At 37.9% G+C, this 24393-nt stretch overlaps 1 protein-coding gene across 2 annotated transcripts in view; it reads left to right on the top strand.

Annotated features, from left to right (window-relative positions):
• The window catches only part of EEA1 (early endosome antigen 1), a 69181-nt gene that overhangs the window by 17200 nt on the left and 27588 nt on the right, over positions 1–24393 (top strand). For both annotated transcript variants that reach the window (XM_039570157.1, XM_039570155.1), the window contains 14 exons: positions 4331–4458; positions 8243–8297; positions 8423–8488; positions 9311–9350; positions 10166–10273; positions 10360–10481; positions 11896–12051; positions 15377–15493; positions 17457–17795; positions 21192–21341; positions 22334–22453; positions 22575–22778; positions 23458–23658; positions 23846–23959. In XM_039570157.1, the coding sequence (XP_039426091.1) occupies positions 4331–4458; positions 8243–8297; positions 8423–8488; positions 9311–9350; positions 10166–10273; positions 10360–10481; positions 11896–12051; positions 15377–15493; positions 17457–17795; positions 21192–21341; positions 22334–22453; positions 22575–22778; positions 23458–23658; positions 23846–23959 (1920 nt within the window). The remainder of the gene's footprint in view (positions 1–4330; positions 4459–8242; positions 8298–8422; positions 8489–9310; positions 9351–10165; positions 10274–10359; positions 10482–11895; positions 12052–15376; positions 15494–17456; positions 17796–21191; positions 21342–22333; positions 22454–22574; positions 22779–23457; positions 23659–23845; positions 23960–24393) is intronic.

Here is a 24393-nt window from a genome sequence, read left to right as displayed (position 1 = left end):
TAAAAAAGCTTCTGGTGCTTTCACAGAGTCTGAGATCTTTGGTGAAATTTGGCATTACAACTCAAGCTGAGGCAAGATGTTTTCCCACAAAAATTCTATGTAGCAGTTTCTGTTCTGCTGTGAGTGAAACCCATGTGTTTTGGATTCTTTGCACTGAGGAAGGCCTGTTGCACTGCAAACAGCATGTTGCCCTGGTGGTGCTTGATGCTTGGCATGGCTCCTGGGCATCTACCTCAAAGAGGAACATTTCCCTTGGGAACAGAAAATTGGGATTTGAAGTTTAGCATCTCACTCATTCTCATTGGAATGCCTGGACCACTGGGCCAGGGGCTATTTTGTGTTTTAAGTTCTGTGCTGTCTCCTAGCTGGTTTTTTGTGCACATATATTGGGGTTTTGTTTGAATGCCTTTTCTTTTTTCTTAACTGTTCTTTCTGAGTATTGCTTCAGAAATTCTGTGGTGATCTCAAGAACGCTTTCCTGACAAAAACTAGTGCATGTAGTTGTTGTGGTTTTATTTTTGTTTTCTTTGAACTGAGAGGCATCTGCAAAAATCTTTGAATTCAATAAATTGTCATTTCCTGGTGAGAAGATTCTCTCTTTATAAAAACAAAGCCAAGTAATCATCATTTAACTTCTTTTAGGCTCTTTTCTTCCTGTGTAAAGTGAAAGATAAAACCCAACTAGAAATATCAGCTAGGGAATCATGAGTTGTGGTGCAGCACTGAAGGAACTGTAAGTGATGTCTTTGCTTTTATTAAATGAAGAATGTGAGATACCTTTTGCTTTTCCGTGCTGTGCTTTATGCACAGTAATCCCTAAGTGCGTGTTTAAAGGAAACTGAGCAAAAGTCAAGGTACTCTCATACTTGCTTCTTCTGTAAAGGCATCTAGTTAGCTACCTTAACGTTAGTTAAGGTACCCAGGTGCAGGCTTACTGGGAAGGATGCCTCAGCTCCTGCCCCAAGCTGTGATGACCAGTATTGCATCTCTTGTGTGTAGCTACACAGTCTCCTCTTTACCCAAGACAGACGTGGTCCTGATGTACAAATATGTTGGACCTGATATAAATTCCTTGAAATTGACAAAAATGTTCACTAAATTTAAGCATCTCAGACCATCAGGTTTCTTCCCCTCTTTTTACATGTTTGTCTTTTGAATAGTAAAATACACTTTTGAACATATTTGCAAAGTTAATCTCAAGGTGATACTGAGAGAGATTTTTTATTTGTTTGTATTTAATTTTAATTTTTTTTAAGAGATAAAATTAGTTATCCACCAACCCAGTTTTCCAAACAAGATAGCCACTGGGGCTGATAGTTACAGGTCCGGGAAGCCTATATACTTCTGCCTTTTACTGCCTGGTACCAAGAAGATCCTGATGATTCTGGTTTTCCTACTCTAAAGAGAACTGAATTAGTGCTGCTGACATCAGAGTCAACACTGGGTATTATCAGCCTGTGAGATGCAGCTGGTGCCTGGGTTCATGCAGTTTAGGGCTCTGATGTATGAGTGTTAGTGCCTGCATCTGTAGGAGCTGGTGCTCCTGCCCACCTCTGTACAGGAAAGATGACATTTCCCATGGCAGGGGCACCTTGTTGCAGAAGGGTGACACCTCACTCTGTTAGAGCCTGTGTGTCAGACCTCTAGAAAAAGCTGCATTAAATTAAGGGTGCATGTGAGACCTGACTCCAACAGTGCCAGGTCCCCCAAAACTGAGGCCAGCCATGATCGTGGCAGTGCTGGTGGAGAGCCTGGGACTGGTGGGTGATGCACTCTGTGTCGCTGCCTGTGTGAGAAGAAGGCAGTTTCTAACAAGAAGAAGAGGAGGTTTTGTCCCCCTCTGCTGATAACAGCTTCCTCCCAGAGCTCCCATCCACCCTGCAGGCTCACAACTACAGCACGTTCCCTTGGCTTAGCAGCTCTGCTCTGCCTCTGGCCCCTTGTCCTTGTGGACTTTGCCTTCAAATCTGCCTGCCTGGGAAATCTTGGCTGGCTTTGCCCAATAATTGAGATGAATGATTGCTGTCCCCCTGGGCTAACTGCACATGTAAGCTATTCTTTCCTCTTCTCCAGGGCTCCTCTTTCCACAGAATAAACCCCAAGCAAAATAAAACCACAAACAAACAAAAAACAAACAGAAAACCCAAAAAACCCCCAACCAAACAAAAACCCAAACAAAAATAACAACAACAGCAAAAAACCTAGCAAAGAAACAGACTTTGCTGTTTAAATAAAAAGAAGTAAAGGGCCAAAGGAAGGAGAGGCCAGAGCAATTTTCTACACTCATTCTTTCTAGATGCGCTTACTGGAATTATGAGAACCATATAGTTTTCTCTATGAAACAGCAGACCTTCCCATCACTGAGAAACTAAGCATAACACTGAGAACTGCTTAGTAGAGTTTCATCCCAAAAGGATGCTGTTGCACTCTGATTGTATGAAACTGCTTTCATATTGACCTACTAGGAAAAAAACCCAATCCCGTATTATGTGACCGCTATGGTTCATTGCCATGTGCTGTGTGCTAGGAAGCTCCCTCTGGTTCTTGCACTCAGAGTGACTCTCACTGGCATCATATGCTAATTGTATCAGATAAACATTACTGGGAACCTAATAGCTGAACAAATTTTCTGTAGCTGTTTTGGCATGTATGCTTATATATGAGTTAACTTGGTTTAATCTGGAGTGAAACTGTGCTGATCAACTCTGCGAATAAATAAATGGTTGTTAAGGTTAAATGCCTGTTTCCTGCTTAGGAAAGAGTATACTGTTTTGTTTGGTCTAGTTGTAACAAAACTAGTTTTCCATATGGTATGTGGTGGACTTGACAAGCAACTGTATTTAGTAATTAATTTCTGAAACACTAAATAAATTATAGAAGTTATGAAGGCTCTGTTCAAAGCTGTGGCTGCATTTGAGTAGTTGGACATGGTAGTTTTCTTGGGTTAAAACCATGTAAATGTTAGGTTGTTGTTAATGAAACAAAATACTATGAATGCCAAGTTAATAAATGAGTGCTGTTGTGGTTATCAACATACACATTCGGTATATTTACTTTGTGCTAATATTTAAAGTGTTGTGGCTTGTCCATTAGCATCCAAATGCAAAGTGTCAAAATTCTTCATGTGTTGTCATAAATCTTGTGGGAGCCTGTTCTAGGTGAAGTGTGATAATCCCATTTAGAGGAGTAATCTCATCTTGGATACTGGAGAGCCTTGGTTTAGTGTTGGAGCACACTACAATTTGTAGTGGCATAAAAAACTTAAGGATAACATCTAAATGTAAAAATGCATATTTGAAATGAATTAAAGAAACAGAGGGCCTTAAAAAATTTAAAGACAGGCACCCCACTTACACGAGGCCCCTTTTGCACTGCTTGGATTTATAGGGAGCCATTAATGTGAGACGAGGTTTTTAGCTCTTACTCTGAAATGTCTCAGTGTTGCTACTGTGTTACATTATGGGCTTAAATGTAGATGGAAATTGGGCTCTGGCTTGGCACGATAACCACATGAGTGAGGAACCAGTATAAAGTCCAGCAGTCAACACCAGATGTAATAAACTGTGAAAAATGAGGTGGATGGTACTTCTGCTAAGTGGCAGCCTGGACACTCCACAAATGTTGAGAGATACATAAAGATGTGCATAACACTTACTGTTTTCATTTGTGGGCTGATGGGTAGAGCGAGGGCATAGATCTGCTCAATTTCCACTCTGGTAAGCCTATAGTATATATGCTGGAAAGAAAATGGATGATTTATGATTCTTACAGCTGTGGAGATCTGATTTTCTTAATGTGGTATTTATCTGAATGGCATTTATCAATTAATTCTATGAAAGGTAAAAAGTGATTCTTAGTTGTCTGGCCTATATTAAAATCAGTAGTTTCAATATGGAGGTAATTGGTTATGAATAACTGTGCTTTAGAGAGAGTCTTCATATCCCTTTTAAAGACCAAACTCTAGATGCTACCTTCTATTTGGAATAAGAATGTGGTTTTATGAAAAGTTGTATGGAAAATTATTTTGTTGGATGGGGGGCAGGGAAGAAATTGCAGAGCAGTCCTTTTTATTTTGCTAAATAAAATTTTGTTGCTAGTACGTAATGCTGTTGGGGAAAAAAACTCACTGAATGGAATATGACTTTTGTAGGCATTTTCTAACTTTTTAATTGCAGAAACTGTTATCAGAGCATGCAAGAATTACAATGAATCTTCAAAATTGCATTTACTACTTCTTAAATGTGCAAGCAATTTACAGTTATGTATAAAAATAAGGTGGAAAAAAGCCCGTCTCTCATATTTTTTTGTGTGTTTTTCCTTTTTGTAATAGGGCTTTATTTGTCCTCTCTGTATGAAGTCTCATGGATCAGCGGAGGAGCTGTTCAAGCACTATGAAGCAGTTCATAATTCTGGCATTGATTCAACTCATGGAGGGGAAGGTCATCTGTCACCAGAAAGGTGAAACACTACTCATTTGTGCATGTGCTTTTGTGCCAGTGTTGAACTGCTTCTAGTTACACTGAAGGTGTTATTAATTTGAACTTACGTAGTCAAGTATTTAAATGTTCACGTCCCATTTGCAACTAGAATGAAAAGGCAGCTTGTAACTTACATTGTGTGATACTGATCTGACAGTAAGTGAAAATCAGATACATGTGTTTATGATACTAAGCCACCTGTTTCTGATTCAGCTGACAATGCAATATTGCAGACCAGAATGATTTTTACAATTGTGGCAAAAGAAATACAGGTTCCTCCTAATTTCTGACAGAGAGCTGAAATATCATCATTAGAGAGTGGGGAGGACCACCCTAACGATATAGGAGAAACCCAATATTGTCCCTAGTTAATTAGGGTACTTACTGGGTAATTGCAATATCAGTATTTGCCTAAATAGCTTCCCTTATTACCTAGTTATTTGCAAATCGCAGAAGTTTCTGTCTGTGCCAGTAATTCTGCTGTTTTTCAGAAACTCCATGCTAATCTTCAGAAATCTCAATTAGTTTATTTGATTTTTTTTGTCAAAACTGTATTGTTAAATGCATCCCTAGGAAGCAAATCAGGTTGTTTTATTTTTGAGAGCAGCAGTATGTGGCAGGAACTGATAATGTGAAACTTTCTCTAGAAGTGTTTAACTGAGTAGTCTGTGTTGCTTTGGGAAGGATTTTCTTGCGGGTAAAATTTACATAGGCTTCCTTTTGCTTCCTGCTAATTCTTCTTCTGCTCAGTGCTTGTTTTGCACTGTTGTAAATAGCCATCCATGGTGCTGTTTTGTCACACTCCCCTGGACTCCTCCGATTTGTACTCAGGAGAGTCAGAGTGAGCAGCACAGAGGTACACAGCACATGACCCTGTGGCTTCTGCTGATCCTGGGAAGTACGCAGTTCAAATGTTTTGTCACAAGCAGAAATGTGACCCAAAATGACAAATAATTACATTGAAAGAAATACATACATTTATGTAACTAACTCAAGAGAGGGTGGCTCTTCAGTGAGAAAAGAGTGTGGAAGAGAACATGTTTCAGTTGTTACGCCAATGCAGATCTGCATCTCCCCAGTACTGAGCAAAGCTGGCAAGCCAGTAAGAGCCAGCATAAGCAGAGGTCTTGGATGACTCCTTCCTTGTGAATAGCTGGCTTCTCTCTCAGCTGCTGCTTCAAAAGAAATCAAAATTGGGCCTTTATAAAAGTGATAGGGTACTAGTGAAGTCATACTGGGCTTCTGATGTGCACATTTATTCAGTAATAAATACTTCTTCTCTTTAGGCCTGATTTAAGTCTTTTTGAAGTAATTCAACTTAGAACTGAAGTGATACATTAGTAGGATAATAGCATTCATATGGGGGAATTATTGGTCATAACTATATTGTTTATATAGTTTATAAAATACTTACTTTATGGCTGCAAGTTTCCAATGTCAACCAGTTGTTGACTGGTGAAATATAGTTATTTTTTTCCCTGGCTCTTGACAGTATAAGGACAAGTAGTTTTGTTTCCTTTTACATAATTGAAAAAGTGGACAAGGTCAGGGAGTTTTGATGGAATGAAGGGAGTCTGGTGAGAGCCACATTGTAACACATGAGCTATATTTTCCTATTAGTGTGGCATTCTTTAATGCTACTCATTTGCATGCGTGCTTGAGAAAACTCTCATTCAACATAAATATGTTTTTCCAAGCCCTGGAATTCTGTATTAAAGAAATATTGCAGCCTGCAGCAGGGAGCCACTTCATTTGCTCTCCATGTGTGAAGCTTATTTGCAGTACTTAGGACCAAGACTGGGAGGTAAAATTCCATATTTAATTAATAGGAAAAGTTAAGTACTGTGAATTACACAGTTTCCTCTTCCTCCCACTCCCCAGTAAACTATGATGAATAAGTTCCAAGAGTAAATCGTGTAACTCCCCCTAGTGTGATTCAGCAAGGCCGTCAGTACTCAGTACTAGGGTGGAGCCACTGGCATTAGAAGTGGGAAACCGAGTGGAGCATAATGAAAAGGCACTACGGATTTTCCAGATGGTAGACTCAGATGTACTGGGAGGAGGAAGCGATTGTCAGCCCTAGCAGAAAAGGAGATTTGGTGAGGACTTGGATGACGGGAAGAAAAGCAAAGTTACAGTGCCTGTAGTGATCCCTTACACTAATTCCTCCCATTCATTTTCCACTGGTTAAACTGAATTTAGGTTTCATCTTAAAACTGTCAAGGAAAATTTTCTTGGGGATACAAGGCAACTATTGTAGGAGGCTCCTTACATTACAAACTCTTCCCTTTCTCCTCCCCTCCACCTTCCCCTCTTCTACAAACTAGCTTTATACAACTCAAACCCTTTAATCTGCGGGGAGACCAGAGCATCTTAAATGGTTTGTATTGCAGGTCTGTTGTATGTTCAGCCCAACTGCAATACAGCTGTTTTCACCTGCTTGAGATTTTATTTATAATCTTAGATCTGAATCTTAGCTTATTTACTTACTCGTACTGGTGAGAAAGCAGCTCCCTCTTCTCCACCCACAACCAATGTACAGGTTTTAGAATACAGCTACACTTGCCTCAGTGAAGTTGTATTTGCAAACCTCCAGTGAATGTCTCACACAGGCAGAATGATGTATACATAAAAAATTTTCCTCTGGAAAAAGTAAATCTTCCAATATCCCATGTTTGTTTTGTCATTAAAATTGGTCCATGGAGTTCTTGCTCCACTGGTTCAAATGCATGTTTCACTTGCTACTTGATGACCCTGACCTGCTGTTAATATGCTAATGTAGATTGAATCTATTCGTCACCAGTTTAGCTAAGGAATAATTTGCTTTGGTGATTTCTTTTCTCCTAAGCATGAGATAATTTAAAAGAACATCTGTGGAGGAGGGGATAGTGCCCACCAGCAGCAATAAAATTGTATGGTATAAAACGGAGAGAATTTGTTGGCACTGGTACCCCCATGTATATATTCTGTGTACTCCTTAGTGTTGCCACTGTACAAACAATAAGAAAGAGTATTTTTGCATTATTTTAATGACCCTTGTATTCTTGATTTGGAGTGGCTGTATCTCAGTAATGCAACATTATCCTTGTGTGTATAGTTGTGCAACTCTGTAAGGAGACCTGTGATTTTGAAGGGTGCTATGTGAATCAATTACTAACAGTTATAGCCTTGGATCTTGTGTTCTTGCGTGGCTGGAGGCTTGAGCATGAAATTTGAGAATTTAAAATTCTAAGGCTTTAAATATTCAGACCATTAAGTGAATGTGTCTGTGGGGCATACCAAATTTCTATGTGGATGGAAAATTATGTAGCGGCATATTTCAGGAGTAAGATAGCATGCTGTCACTTAGCAGTGTTCCTTTACATGATATGGGAAGTGAAGGAGAATAAACCTGTCCTTTTTGTAGAAAGGCATGCAAAACAGTTAAATGTTCCAATGCATAGCTTTGTCATTCTGAACTCGTGGTTGAGCTGATGCAGTGATTTCGATTTACATTCTGTTTTCATGAGACTTTTTTCATATCTATTTCTTACTTATCCATGTAATGTTTAGCATTTTTCAAGTGATGTGCAAAGTGATATTAATCTGCTTTGTTCCAAGTTTCAAAAAAATCTAAAAATAACTATTTATAATTATGTAAGTTATATTTATGCAGTACATGGCTATCAGTCCAGTTACTTAACACACATTACAACCTGTATGTAATTGACAAATTATAACCACTGTGTATTCATTTTCTCCACTCTGTGGATATATTTATTCAGAGATGAAGTATCACTGCTCCGACAAGAAGTCCAAGACTTGCAAGCTTCGCTGAAGGTTGGAAATGTATTTTACTTGCACTTGGTTCTTTGTTTCAAATTGAAGTGTTCCACTGTCTTAAGCAACCAAATTTATAGTCTCTCTCTCCCCATGTCCTTTTTTTTTGTCATTTTCCCCCTCAGGAGGAGAGATGGTATTCAGAAGAGCTGAAGAAAGAACTAGAGAAATTGCAGGGGCAGCGGCAGCAAGTAATTGCTTTAAAATACTTGAAGCAGGTTTATCGTCAGCATTGACATTGAAGATTATAACCTTTTTTGTAAGGCACGTGGCCTGATTTAGTTAGTTCTGTAATTTAAATATTGACATGTTCTTGAAAACAAAGCTAGTTATCTCAGCACAATATAACTGTATATATAAATGTAAAGAACAAAGTTGGAATAGATAATGATTCTTCCATACTACTCACTACAAGTTCAGTTCAGACTTTTCCTTTTGTTGGGCTTATTCAGAACTCAGTTTATTAAATAAATAAATTGAATGTGGTATTTCACCTTTTATGAGAAAAGGCTATGAAGTCTTTCTTGTAAGAACACTTGGAAAACAGCAGTGGGATTTCATAGGTATCCAGATGAGCTCAAAAAATAAGGCAAGGCAAATTGTGGTGTGTTGTGCCCTAAAGGGTATTTATTACTATGAGCTACTTAGATGCTGGATAGTTACAAACCTCAGAAATTGCTTTCTGACAAAACACCCTCTCAGGATGTACTTCTTGATGTCTGTAACCTCTGTTTTTAGGACAGATTTCTATACTGAGGAAGGGAGGGGGAGGGGATTCCTACTGAAGTCTTACAAGTGGAACCTTAATAGTATATGTGAAATGAAAAGTCATCTTGGGCTTTTCCAGTCTTCCAGATATAACTGTTTGAATTCAGTTATTTTTATACTGCTGTGCAGTATTTGAGCACAGAAGTCTGTCAAATTTCCCTGTCTTTTCCAAAAAACGGATGAACTTTGGAAGTAGTAGTTTTTATTCCTACTGTCTAATGGTGCATTTATTCTGTTTTCTTAAGGATTCTAAGTCTGATGGATTGACAACAGCTACGTCTACAGGTGGCTAACATTTTATTATATTAATTTCTGCACTGCTTTGGAATTTATTTTGGTTTAGCTATTAAGTAAATTAGCACTTTTGGTAAATTAAAGAGCTAGAAAGCTGGAATGTTACAATTACTGGCAAAAAATTCCATTGTAGGATCTATGAAGAGCTCTTTGCCGTAAGCAATAGTCTGGGGAAATGTTCCAGGGGCTCAGGGTTTCAAATTTTTAGAAGCAAAACAGGAGTTCTCCTGAATCTAAAAGCAGTTCTCATGAGACATTTTGAACACTTTTAAAATAATTTCATATATTCAAGCAGTCAGATATATACTATAGCACTATACTATCTAAACTATAGCATTTTTCAGTGATGGTTTTATTTGGTGTTTTTCTGTGCTCATTGCTAACAAAGAAAACAATGAATTTTTTTTTGTTTTGCAGACCCATAATTTTTGCTCTATGTTTTTCTCCATGAGGCACTCATAGAATAAAATTTTCCCTATTTGTACATCAACTATCTGACTGATATTGATTAAAGCTTTTAATTACAGTTCAGGGCTTGGAATTCAACAGCATGTTGCAGTGATCTGAAGGGCTATTTGTGACCAATGAAAACCAATATGTTCTTAATCCTGCAGAGTACTCAGCTAGTGACAGTGACATCATGCTTGCAGATACTTAACTTCAGTACAGTTGTTCACTTTGCTAAGATGGTTGGATGTTAAGGGATTTTGGATTGCATATTCACCTCTCGTGGTTAGTTATGGGCATGAAGAACTGTATTGTCCTAGTTCTTCTAGAAAATAATACTGTTCTTTTTATGGAAATAGAATCATTAGAACGGCAACTAGAAGAGATCCAAGTAGAAAATTTTAACATTAAGCAAATGAAAGACTTATTTGAGCAAAAAGCAGCACAACTGGCCACTGAAATTGTGGGTAAGTGTATTAGCATGAGATCTAATTCTCTTCTTTACTTGTGCAATTTGTGAAAGGGATAATTTATTCAACTTCTTTCTTATTAGATCTTAAATCAAAGTATGATGAAGAAATCAGCCTTCGGGAAGGTGCAGAGCAGAAAGTGACAAACCTGAGACAAGAACTACAGAAAGAGAGAAGTACAGTAGAAGACTTAAAGACAGAGCTGGTATTCACATCACATTAATGTTTTTGTTATTTTCAGGTCAAGGGAGTTTACTTAAATGCTTGCAAACACAGTTTTAAAGCAGTCAAACCTCTGTTGAACGTGAAGATGTCTGCTTGTGGGCTGAAAAAATTCAGAGTACCGTTGTTTTTGATCTGCATTTTCAGTGTTTTTCCAGTGAGAAACTGTATGTTGTTTCTGACTTATATACTAAAATTCACCCTACATTATGTTATAATCTTCTTGTTTGATGCTCTACCCTTCAGCATTTCTGCAGTATCTTACATGTATAGGTGTAAGACCTGAACTTGGAGCATGCCACTGCTCACTTCCACAGCTATCTTTAGGTCCCTCTTTTTCCATGAGGTGGTATGTGCTGACTGACCTTGGACAGCTGCATTTTTAAGAAGTGCTCAGAGAGGTGTTTTGTGACGCGGTGGCTGAAAAACTGGCAGCTGTCATCATCATGCCTATGTTAATCTTGTCCCTCTTGTGCTTGGCTGATAATGCCAATGTGTGTGTATTCCAGGATTTTGGCTCCTGATGACTTTTATATACAGCCATGGCTCCAGGGAGCAATCCCAGCGACTCAGCAAGTTGGGCCCCTTCTAAAGCAGTAGTGCAAGGAACTTCCTAGTTTCTCCCACTCAGCTACTGCTTAGACTCTGGAGGAAAGTAGGACTTGTTTATCCCCCTTCTTCCCTGTAGCTGACTGCCCTCAAGGGCCTATTGGCCTTGCTCAGATACTGGACCTGTCCATTCCTCCCTGCTCCATTCTTTTCTTGTCTTCCCTTTTCCTTCTTATCTTTTTTCTGTTCCTTTTCTCTTCTAGAGATGCCAACATTCCTCCTCTCTGCTTTCTTTGGTGCCCTAGTTGCTATCCCTCTCCTCTTCCTCCATAGTGTTTCATGTTGAGGGATGTTAATGGTGCTTGAGATGCAATTGCCAACAGATTTTACCTCTGGGTTTGGTGTGAGCCATATCTGATAGTATCTTCAAGATGTTGCCTTCAGCTGCCCTTTTGTTTTGTCTGTGGTGATTCTCTGAAATAATTCTTCAAGACTAATATCTAACCATCTACATACATAAAAATTACAGAAACTTAGTCTTTGAGACAATTTTCCATTTGTCAGATTTGGTTAAAATCAATCAACAAATTCTAAGTTTAGCAGACAAAAACTAAAAGCTAGCCCTTAAGTCCTGTTTTCTTTGGGAATCATAAGCACTTCTCCGTGGCTTTGGGTTTTTTTGGGGGGAGTTTTCTTTCTCTTTTTTTTTTTTTTTTTTTTTTTTTTTTTTAAGCCTAGCTGTATACTGTATATGTCACCTTGTCTATAAATTGATGACTTGGTAGATTTTTAGAAATGACATTGCATGTCTGCCATTGTGATATTGCTCACTGCTCACAACTTTTCAGCTGCAAAGGCCTGGTGTGGAAGATGTGGCTGTCCTGAAAAAGGAGCTAGTCCAAGTTCAAACACTGATGGATAAAATGACTCTGGAACGTGAAAGAGAATCTGAAAAGCTGAAAGATGAGTGCAAGCACTTGCAGGCAGAGCAGGCTAACTCTGAGGTAATAATCGTACCTAAAGAGGTGTGTTCTAGCTTTGCTGTGGTTATCATATGAAAATGGAAAATATTAATTAATCACAATGAAAAAGCATCTTTCTTAATTGAATCTTCTTACTTCTCCAAAGGTTGTGGTTACTCTGCTCTTCTACCAGTTACGACTTCTATACAAAACAGAGAAAAAGGGATGCAGCAGCTCAGATTTGGATCTTTAGAGGAACTTTACTTCTCAAACTGTCTCAAGCTGCTCCTGGCTAAAACCTGTTTGATGTTTACCATGATAGTGAGGGAAATCTCTGACAGAGATAATTGCAAGAAATCCTGATAAAAATACAGTATCACCAAAAAGACTTCTGTCTAACATAGAATTTACTCTGCTGAGGAGTTACTAAATCCATACCTGCAGAAGAACTCTCTTGCTAAGTGTCGCTCTCACTGGGGGGTTGGTTAATAGATTACTAGTAGATTACTTGGCAATGTAACAATCTTTACTAAAGATGTCAGGTGTGTTTGAGACCTTTTAATTTTGCCCTCTGCTTCTTCTGTTGTCCTCCACCAATGCAGCAATGGCAGCAAAACTTGTCACTGCAGAGCTGTGGTCTCTCATGAAGTGTGGTCCTTGCAATATTCCCCAGCTTACATGAGGGAATGCCTACAGTTTCTGTAGGACTCCTAGTATACTCTGTCCTGTTGGGATTCATGGATGTGAAGAATTTCTGACATAGTTTATTCTGGGGTTTCATGTGCCCTAGATTTCATGACTGAAGTTTTAACTTTCCATCCCTTCCTTTGCTCTGTAAAAATTTAGAGAAATGCTGCCAGGTATTGTTCCAAACTCCTTAGGGTTTTCCTTTCTGTTTTGCCCCCCAACAGATATGTTTATCTCCAGGAACTATACACAGGTACGGTATTGTACTAAATGTGAATCTACCGTTGTTTTCAGGCTAGAATTATGTATGGCAAGCTCTTTATCAGATGTGAAAAACAAATATCACAGTTGGTGTTATGAATGTTATGTGGTTATGCGGCCATGTAAAGTTGCTGCACAACTGTAATTTGGTCTTAACTGTGAGATCCCACAATTGTGCTGCAGAATTTAAATTTCATTTCAAAATACTGTCTCTATAGTCTTTTGTGGTTTTGGATATTTAATTCTAATGTGAAGATAAAATGACAATCACATGGGCATAACAAAAACCTTTCATCTTAAAAACGTTCTCACAGAAGCATGAATTGCTCCTGTTCCCCCAAAGTAGGCATGTTTAAGTTTTGACGTAAGTGTTTGGCCATGTTTCATCTCAGCTTTGCTCTTCAAGATCACATCAAGGACTGAAATTTTAAAGCGGTTTTTACACCATCCTTGGCTGCTTTTACAGGCTGGCTGAGGATACATATACTAATATTGGTTTTCAAAGTGAATATCTTTAAAATAAGGTAAAAGCTCAGTATGGGTGAAAATAACAAAAATCATATTAGCCCTATATGAGCATCTTCAAATACTGCAGGAGAGGGATGTGAAGAATAGTATACTCTACAGCTGTCACCTAAATCTATTGGGTGTTTTTACCTCTTTTTCAGAGCTGTACCTGAAACTGGCATCTACGTCTCTCAGATGAATATTCATACTGAGTGGCTCCTTTCATCTTTAGTTTTTCGCTATAGTGGCGCCTGTATAGTAAACGTGTTATGAAAACAGCTGCACTGCTTTGGAGCTAAGCATTGCTGTGAATCTCTGCTTATTGGGATTTGTTTCAGTATCTGATAAATCTTCATTAAATGTAGCACCTAGGCTTCATTGTTAACTTGAGTGCCCACAGAAATAAACAAGATTAGTAGCCCAAATTGTAGGTAAATTTAATAAAGCTGGGACTAGTGTTTTTTTTGTTTTATTCCCTCCCACTAAGCAAAGGTATTAGAAACACTGGAATATTTATAAAACAAATTTGAGGAAGTGTGCCTACTACAGCTTTTGTGACTGCTTCTTTCCATCTTTCACCCATCCATTTTATTTTTCTGCTCTCTAGTAGATACACCTAAATTTGAGGTAAATTTTTTGGAAAGCATTTTATTCTTATAGAAAATTTCTGCCATATCAAGACAATTTCAAGATGTTATTAAACAGAAGCATTCCTGTTTTTTTAATGGTTCGTTATTCATACAGACACATCAGCAAGAAAATGTCAGGACTGAATATTTACCCAGGGTATTTCCCTGTTAGGAAAGAAATGTGGGATGGTCTTACTGAATTGCGAACAAGAAATGGATCTTCATGCGCATAAATTATGATTCTAGTTGGAAAGGCTGCAGTGGTGTCCTTTGCAACCTTCTGCACATTTTCTGCATTATATTCTCTCAGTATGAAATATCCATACTGTTTTCCGATAACATCCTGGAATGTTGGTCAGAAAAAGACCGATCCTGGGATGTGTTTTAACTAACAACTCTGTTGTGAAACAGCTTTCTAAAGCACAGCATTACAGAAAGTCAGTTAACTATATTCAGTCATATACTGTGTTCTTGTGTTCTCTTTGGTGTTCCTTTTTCTGTAGGAAGGTTGTAAATTTGGATGGTTATTGTCTGCTACTTCTGTTCTGATTTAGTTCACTCTTGAATTCAGTATTTATGCATTTGTGCTGAAATCTCTGCAGGAACAATAGGAAAGAAAACTTCTTTATAAAGGTCACTACTATATAGTGTATTTGAAATGAGTGCACGAATACACAACATGTTTTAGGGCAGCCATGCCCTAAAGTGCTTTTGCTGTTTTCTTCCATTACTGCATTCAAATACGGTGCAGTCATTGATATATTCTGTTCTGTACTGATGCTGTTTAATGGGGTAGTGTTGTTCCTCTGATTATGAAGACCTGCAGGGTTGGTGTGTCCAGAAGTCAAACACCAAGTTTGCATCATATGCCAGACTTGCTTCTAGAGCCTTTTCCAGCACGTTTCCCTTCCTAGATCGGCCAAGATTTTGGCCATGTAACTGCAATGATTTGGAAAGGTTTCACCTTAGGCTAGAACTGTGATAATTATCAATGCATAATCTGTTACGATTTTCATCAGTTTTGGGCTCAACCTGGCATTTGCTATCGGATTGGGTCAGATTTTTGTCTTCCAAAATAGGGCATAAATGAATCTCAGCTGGGAAATTATGCTCAGTGATACTTCTGATGGTACTCTGAGCTTAGTTTACAGGTGATTTTTTTTCTTAGGCTTTTTATTTGTATAGAAGATGTACTTTTGTTCTGCTACCAGACATCTGGCTTTTGTTGGATTATGCATGCAAATCTTTGTTTTATATGTGGATTTTTCTGTTTGTCTTTTCAGGCTACCATTAACCAGTTAAGAGCTGAACTTGCCAAAGGACCTCAGGAGGTAGCTGTGTATGTTCAGGAGCTGCAAAAACTTCAGAGTTCAGTCAAAGAGCTAGAACAGAAGAATCAGGTGAGAATGCTGTTATTTCCTATGCTTGTTAGCTCACATTAAAATGGAAACACATCACACATTGCCTTGGGAAGCACTGAAGCCTAACTTCTTGCAGAAGCTGAGAATTCCTTTGCCATTTTGTTTAACAACTAAACTGTTATAATGCACAAGCAAACACTATATTTTAGTGATCATCATATGCTACAACTGAAATTCTTTGGGTAGTGATGATTGCAAATTTCTAATTGCTGCAGTTTATTCTTAGCTATCATTAAGCAGTATTGCCATCTCATACATTAAAAGTAGTACCCCTGGAAATAATATATTTGCCTAAAAATGATTTGAAAGATATTCTGAGCTCTCTTCATTGGTTTTCCAGTTTCTTAGCTTTTAGATTGTACATTTGTCATATTTTTCAGGCCATTTATTGGCATCATGAATGGTACAAAATGAAAATTAATTCCAGAAACTTCTCAACTTATTTTCTTTAAGAGCTGTTATCAGAGCTCTTTGAGCTTGCTGTGTTTTGTATTTGTGTTTAGAAATCATGTATTGTGGGGGTAAAAAGGGAGAAAAGGGGTAAAAGAAACAAGGAGAAAGATGTGTACTGCTTTATTTTGCATGTAACACTGTGTATGAACTGGACATTACATACATGTATTTAGCAGGAGCCTTGTCAGCTTTGGAAAACAGGAAAGGCCAGGGACCAAACAGAGTGTATTTATTGTAATCTAATATTAAAGTGGCATTTGCAAAAAAATATAAGAAGGTGCAATTAAAATTTGGTAAATGAAACTACCTTTAGCAGGATGACTGTTTGGCTCACTAAATCAGGTGTGGAACTGAGAAGGTGAGAATTGTGGTCCACAGACCAGCAACAATGAATCAAGCTTTTGGCAGAAATGTTGCTGTACAGTATAGAGCCCTTTCCTGAATATGTTGGTATTTCATTAACAATATGTAGTGAAACAGATTGATGCCTAAGGTAACCACACATTAAGAGAGAGTCCTCTGCTATGTCAGGTTAATGCCAGACACCACTTGAGGAACAGGAAGAAGAGAAGTGGCAGTGAGCTACTTTTCCTCTTTCAGTTTTAGTGAAATGGCAGTTTACAGCCATCTCTTTATGCAGGTTTTTGAAAGGTGGTATCCATAGGAATGATATGCTAGCTAAGGAATTTTGGCCCTGGAGGAGTTGGACCTAAAATTGGAAAAAGTAAGACTAGCTTCCAATAAGAGAAATTGCTTCCACTTTGAGCAGTTTCCCATCCTTGGAGAATCTGTCAGGGAGGAGCCATTCATGATAGAACACATTATACATAGAATGTATAGAATATAATACATTTGTTATGAACATTGATTTATAATCCAGTTGCAATGTGGGAAGATACTTCTGTGCATTGATGTGAAGTGTTTCAAGCTCATGTACAGCCTCAAGCAAGAAAGCTGTTTCTTATATTTTAGGAGCTATCCTGAGAAGAACAGATGTATATATAAGTGTACATATAAGACCAGTTCTCTGAGACCAGCAGGAACTCCCTTTTCTTCATTTTTAAAGCACAGTAGTTGTGGGGCTTGGCTTGCCTTGCAGAGGCCAGTGAGGGCCTATAGCCCAGAAGATAGCTAGCATGGAAAACCTTTCAGCTTTTCCCCAAGGAATTGCAGTTGTAGTAAAGTTAATTTCAACATTCAGGAAAAACAAATTAGTTTTCAGGATACGGAAATAGAGTTTGTGTGGTCTTCTCATTAAGAGGAAGTGAATTTATGTGAGAATATGAAAAACAGTATTTCCAGTTGAAACTGTGTGCTGTATGGGCTCCAGAATCAACTTGTGTAACACAAGATACAGGTTAATATTTTCTTTAATAATGTTTTTGTACAAGTTCTTCACTGTTCAGCATCAACACTTAGAAATTTCAATAATGCATTGAACAGCTGCAAGCAGAATTGTACTTAACTTGCTGTGTAACTCTCTTAATAGAGTCTGACTGAGAAGCTTCTGAAGAAAGAACAGGACTACAACCAGCTGGAAGAAAAACACAATGAAGTATCTGTGAGTAAGAAGAATGTGCAGGCAAGTTTTCACCAGAAGGACCTGGACTGCCAACAGCTTCAGGCAAAGCTGTCTGCTTCTGAAGCCTCGATACAGAGATTACAGACAGAGCTAGGTGAGAAGGGAGAAGCAAGCCAGAAACTTAAAGAAGAGTTGTCTGAAGTAGAGACAAAGTACCAGCATCTCAAGGCAGAATGTAAACAGCTCCAGCAGCAGAGGGAGGAAAAAGAGCAGCATGGCCTGCAACTCCAAAGCGAGCTCAGTCAGGTAAGTTTTTACACTGCACATGTGTGTTTCTTATGCACATGCATTTACATTTCCTTATTTGAAGGAGAGTAATTAACCAGCACTTCTATTTTACTACTCTATGGGAAGTTTGAGAAAAGTGAGTCCTGGTTGTACATTAGAACTGAACAGTGCTTGATTTGCTTTAAGACCGAGTAGTTAATATAGTAGGGAATACTTAGTGTTAAAAGCAGGGTAATGTGAAGTCTTGATATTTCTCCCTTAGTGTTTCTCCAGAAACAACTTCTCTTTATGTTGCTGATAGCTGTGAGAACATCCAGAGCATCCCTCCCACCAGAAACTATGTTCTGCTGTGTCCAGTAACTTAGAGAAGTAGGACTTTCATATAACATTGAGCATTTTGAAACTTGAGGCTGGTTGAATTCAGTTTCATCTAGTTTATCATTTTTTGGAGAGCAATGTGTTAGGCTGGAGAAATATTTGTGTATTAGCAATCATGTCCAGTCCTAAGATGTAAAAAATGATATCTTTATTTGTTAGTATTACATGCTTAATTTTAATCTTGCTAAAGCTTATTTATTTTAAAGTGAGTGGTTCTGACTTTTCAACCCTTTGTAAAGTCTGAAACTGATCAGGTTGCAAGCTCTTTGTGTATAGTTTACCTTGGGAGAACTGTGACCTGGCAAAACCGTGTTTATGTGTGTATTACATCCCCAGAATGTCTTTCCTTCTCCCATCAGTGTTCTGTCAGGGCGAGAGCAGATAATTATATTAGTTATCTGCATAGGAATCTGCATTTGGGGAAACTGCCTCAGTCTGCCTAGGCAACAGAAGCATAGCCAGGAGGTTGAGCTGAAATCTGTCTTCATCTTGAGGGCATTTTCAGGAAGGATTTTTGGGGTGGGAAAATGAAGGAGGAAGGTGAGTAAAGCCTTGCTGAATTAATGCCTATGAAAGGAAATGGAGGCATGACACATTCTCTGGTGATACCGCTGGGAAGGAAGATAACCTAAGCAAGAAATCTTCAACAAGCCACTGGACTTCAGGATGTGTTTTAGAATTGTATAGTAAAAGAATAGTGGAGGGAAAAAGCCCTTTGTACCTTTTGTATAAAAGAAAAGAAAAGCTAAACATAAACATTTCTTCCTTTCTCTTCCTGCAAAGAAGATTTCAGTTACTATTGTAATGAAAAGACAAAATTTCTCGTATTTACTCACTTGGTACTTCACTGGAATTACCTTTTTATGCATATAGTCCATTAGCTTACATTGAGACAATGAATTCTGTTTGTGGAGGTGTATGTGTAGTTGTTTAGTCAAATCACATTTTCTAAGAATCTTTGTCATCTTCTCAAAATTCATTTGAATGGGTGCATGTCTGGTTAAGTTTGTTTTTTTTAGAATATGGGTGATGTGGAAGAAGTGATCTTAATGGGAGAAACTTGAGTGATAGTGTTGGTTCCAGCATGACAGTAGGAGGAGGGTATGGACAAGGGAGCATGGACTCCTTCAGTTTTGAAGAAATGTTAACTCCTAATAAATTCTGTTGAGAAAATTTGGATCTACTTGATTGTATCTTTTAAAGTCTAGGTATTTTTTTTATGATTTTTTTGCATTCTGTAGCATAAGTTAATCCTGGATTTTATGGTTCTGTTTATTTAAATGTCATCTTAAAGTTCTTCAAAAATACTTAACCATGCCTGTGATAAAAGTAACTTGTGTAAAATGTGGCTCACTGATTTCCCTCTTTCCAAATATTTTCTCCCAGTATCAACATAGCCATGAATAGTTAATAGTTATCTTGTTGCACCCTTTCTTCAATAGATTTTTTTTCTACAGTTCTTGTTTGTATTTTTAGTGAGGCGGAAATATTTATAATTTGGTGATCCCGCAAGAAAAGACAAATGTTCTTCAATACTGGAGGACAGATTACGGTCTCTTTCCTCAGCCTGTCCTCCCTCTTCTCCTGTCTCTTTCTTAACTGTACAGTCACTGTTCGCAATCAGCATCTTGGCCACATGCCAAACAGCTTTTCACTCACAGTTTTTGTGATTGTGGACAGATAATTTAGCTTGATTTTCTAAGAAGGTAAGTCATGGATACATTTATTTTGCTGTCTCCAAACCCTTTAAACTTTTGCATTGTCTGATAACTTGAGGTAAATTTTGACAGATGGTCCAAAGGACTTCAGCGTTAAGTTCTTTGGTGTTAAATTCTTTTGGAAACACACAGCCGGAGAAAGGCCTTACCCCCCTTTAATGCCTGGGTGGAAAGTATAATGGTATCACAATCACTGTTCCTTTTTCTGCTCCACTAGGCAGCCATCTGGTCAAATGGTGATTGCTTGCAGTGGACAATAAAATTGGGCTGCCTTTTGGTTAGATCTTAGTAGGGATTTAAGGAAAGCATGAGGGAGGTTTTAGGGGTATTGAAGGGAGGACCTAGAATTAAAAGGTGAATGGTTTAAGGGCCTTGGACATTATTGCATAGGGGAGCAAGCTTCATTCATAGCTTCCCACAACCTGTGGAAAGTTCTTGCTGTGCTGCAAGGTCTGATCCGTTCTCTGGTTTTGCATTGAGGTAAAAGATCATTGTATCCTTGAATGTGTTCGTGTAGAAGTAGGCAGGAGGCAACCCAGGACCTATAGTGGCAGTTTCACGTAGAATAAGCTGATTTTATGAATAGAGCTTTTCAGAACAGTGAATTGTAAAAGGCCATCCATGCACTTTGAAGATGGTGCAGTACTGCTTTTGATGGCTGATAAAATCACGAAGCAGGTTTGTGTCCAGCTGGAGCACATCCACCTACTTACTCTTTGCTGCTGGAAGGTACTGGACTGTAAGCCACCAAAGTTACTGTGTACCCTACACTGACTGTTCACGTATCTCTTCTCTGCAGAGAATGAATGCCATTGATGTAGCCAGCTCAAGCTAAAAATTACACTCTTAATATTCTATCTGTGCAGAACAGTATATTGTAGGAGGCAGTGGAGCAAGTAAAGGCAGGGTATTTCAGCCACTGGATCTACAGGAGTGAGTGTGTGAGCTGGATAAGCTGAGACGGCTCAAAAGCATCACTGTTTTACATGACAGTCCATATGCCTTTGAAGGATCACCCTCCTTCTGGTTCTGTTAAATCTCTGTAACTTGTTTTGAAGGGATTCTGTAGATAAATGAGGATGTTTCTGAGTCCTTCCAACCCACTTTTTTGAGTATCTCTTCTTGCTTGTGCAGTTGATGCTGTTTTTTAACATGGTTTGTATTTCTGAGGTGTATGAGGTATATACATGACTTCAGGAGGTCCTGGAGTTGTTTTGCTCTGGGTTATGAAAACTTCACATAAACATTGCAGAAAATGAGTCTATATCACTGTTGGCTAAAGAATGACTGAAAAAGTGGATGGCTCTCTTTTTTGCAGTTGCACAGTAAACTCCTAGAAACAGAGCGCCAGTTAGGGGAAGCGCACGGGCGGCTCAAGGAACAGAGGCAGCTGTCCAGTGAGAAACTGATGGACAAAGAGCAGCAGGTGGCTGACCTACAATTAAAACTTTCTCGTGCTGAAGAGCAGGTAGGGGTTTTTATGCAGATTCTATAGTTTGTTCTGGTTCTGGTGATATGTCTGTATGCACACTTGTGGTCATAGTGCAGTTTATAAAGTTTGTTCTCATGGGAATTTCTTTTGACTAATACTGTCAAGGACTTACATTAAAATTATCAAAATCTGCTTAGATGCTGCTTGTCTTTACAGATGTATGTGTGTTTGTGGTGCTTAACAAATGAACAAAAGTTGTGCATTTTACATGAGCTTTGTCTAAGGATCTTATGAGAAATTACTTAGGTGCACATAGGCCCATATGGTAGATATTTTTGTAAGGTAAAGCCCTACATGAAGAAAAAGTGAACATTGTACAGCAGGTCATTGATAGTTAATAATCTGTGTGGGGTGGATGGGCAGAAAACACTTGTTTTATTAATTTTTATTTGTTTTAAAGAGTATCTTGTATATGTTGCTGATTTTCTGCTGGCTGTAGGGGCATTGGCCAAATATCTGAGTGGTATGTTGTCAAAGCTTTAAACTTTTCTGTAGCTAATTTGCAAAGCCTTGACTAGTATAGAAGTGGAGAGACTGCTAAACTGAAGTTGCTACTAAAATAATGACTGACAGTTGCTACTGAAATTGCCAAAAATAGTAATAATAATGTTGTTTTACAGATGTATGTATTATCAGTCATGTTACATCTTAACAACTATTGCAAAAAACATACTAAAAATTTCTTATGTTTTAGATTTTTTGGGAGCTAAATTACATGCATCTGATAATTGTTTTATAGTTCTTGCTTGTGATATAGAATCTCACCAATTAATAGTAAAGAATGCTTTGATTAGATTTTGAACATTTAGCTAGCATTACAGATTTTTGTTTTTATACAAGTTTTCAAAAATCCATGTTTACACTAAAATCTTTCAGGGTCAGCATTGAGTACAATTGGCATGCTGAGTGGTGCTTTTTCCACTCATTAGTCTGGTTTGTTTGGTATTTGGTTTTGGTTTTTTTTTCAGCTAAAGGAAAAAGCAGCAAATTCCACAGAATTGCAACATCAATTAGAAAAGGCAAAGCAGCAGCACCAGGAGCAGCAGACGCTTCAGCAAAATACAACAGCGAAGCTGCGAGAAGCCCAGGTAACATAGTTGGGTATCCTCATGTGAAAGTGTGTTTCAGGGTTTCATTATGCTAGATACTTTTTTTAGGCCCATCTTTTAAGGTCCTTGTAATTAAGGACACTACTATGGTCTTTTCTAGAATGATCTGGAGCAAGTACTAAGACAAATTGGAGATAAGGACCAAAAAATTCAAAATCTTGAGGCTTTACTTCAAAAAAGCAAGGACAACATCTCTCTGCTAGAAAAGGAAAGAGAGGACTTATATGCAAAAATTCAAGCTGGTGAAGGAGAAACTGCGGTTCTTAACCAGCTACAAGAGAAAAACCATGCATTACAAATACAGGTAAGAACTTCGAGATCTGTTTATTTTAGTTTGTTCTCGTTATTGAATCTTGTTTCCTTTTTTTTTATATCTGGTCAGATATGACACTAATCTTTTCTATACTGTTCTGTTTCTTTAATATTTACTTTAAAGATCTTACTGTAAATTTCACAGGACTTATGTTCTGGTGACTTCCATGCTATCAGCATAGGGAAAGGAATTCCTGGATGTTTCATTTGTACATATGCTAGTAATATGTGCTTATAAATAGTTAAATTACATAACTATATAACTATAACTATATATATGTATATGTATATATATATTTGTAAAAAAAATAAAATTATAATATAACTATATATAACTATATATATTATATATATTTGTCTCACTCATTTTAAAAAGAGGTTTAATTCCTGCTTTCAACACCAAAATTCAGTTTAGCCTGCATCTGTTGTCTCCTTAGTATTTTGTTTCTGTTACATTAAGGCCAAATTGACAATTCCCTTTTGTTTCTATTTTCAGCTGGTAACCTATTTAAACTCTGGTGTTGTGTACAATATAGCTTTACTGTAATAGTTCAGGAAAAGAAATGTGATAACATTGAGTCTCCAGAGCCATAACAAGACACTAAAATTAAGTTTTATTTCCTTAGACATGCTGTTCTAGCCTTCTCACATTCTTTTTTTTTCCACTGCAGGTAACTCAGCTGACAGAGAAGCTGAAGAATCAATCAGAAAGTCATAAACAAGCCCAAGAGAATTTGCATGAACAAGTGCAGGAACAAAAGGCACACCTAAGAGCTGCTCAAGATCGTGTGCTTTCCCTGGAAGCAAACATCACTGAACTAACCAGTCAGTTAAATGAAAGTAAAGAGAAAGTGTCACAACTTGATGTGCAGGTAATGGATCTCTGTATTTTATGGTGATGAAAAATTCTGGTTGTGATTTCCCATTTCCTACAAGGAGATACATACACTAACACATGAATACTTCTGATTTTACTATTGAACTTACTGGTGACTATAAAAGAATTAGAATGAGCTACGGTAAAACAGGTGTTTTAGTGAAATACAACTGGTCTTTCAGGTAAAAGCAAAGACTGAATTGCTACTTTCAGCAGAAGCATCAAAAGCTGCTCAGAGAGCGGATCTACAGAACCATCTGGACACTGCCCAGCATGCACTGCAAGATAAACAACAGGTATTAAGCGACATAAAAAGTTTCTGTGTTATCTAGAAACTGCTTAAAAGCCTAAGAATAGTCAGTTTACAAAGTCAGTAAACATATGAATATGCACTGGGAAGTGATCATTTAGGCTATTTTAACTATGTGATATGCATTCATTTCCTTTTACTGTTATCTGGAGCAGATATATTTTGCAGTGCAAGGAATTTACTTGGAAGTCCACTCCTTGCTGTAGGGTTATCATTCAGAACCTAAGTTTTCCTTAGGTATTCTGGAGGTATTACTCAATTCCTGTGTGTATGCTATGAAGAAAAGACTGTAGAATACACTCAGTAGAAGCGAAAACTCTTGACTTCTATTGCTGACTCAGGTAAATTTCCAATCGGCTGCCACTATTCCGAAGTAATTCTCTGTGTGCCAGCTGACATAAAAATTCAAAAGACTGGTGA

The sequence above is a fragment of the Corvus cornix genome, chromosome 1A (genome assembly GCF_000738735.6).
Source record: "Corvus cornix cornix isolate S_Up_H32 chromosome 1A, ASM73873v5, whole genome shotgun sequence".
NCBI lineage: Eukaryota > Metazoa > Chordata > Aves > Passeriformes > Corvidae > Corvus > Corvus cornix.
This window is presented reverse-complemented; position numbering and strand designations above follow the sequence as displayed.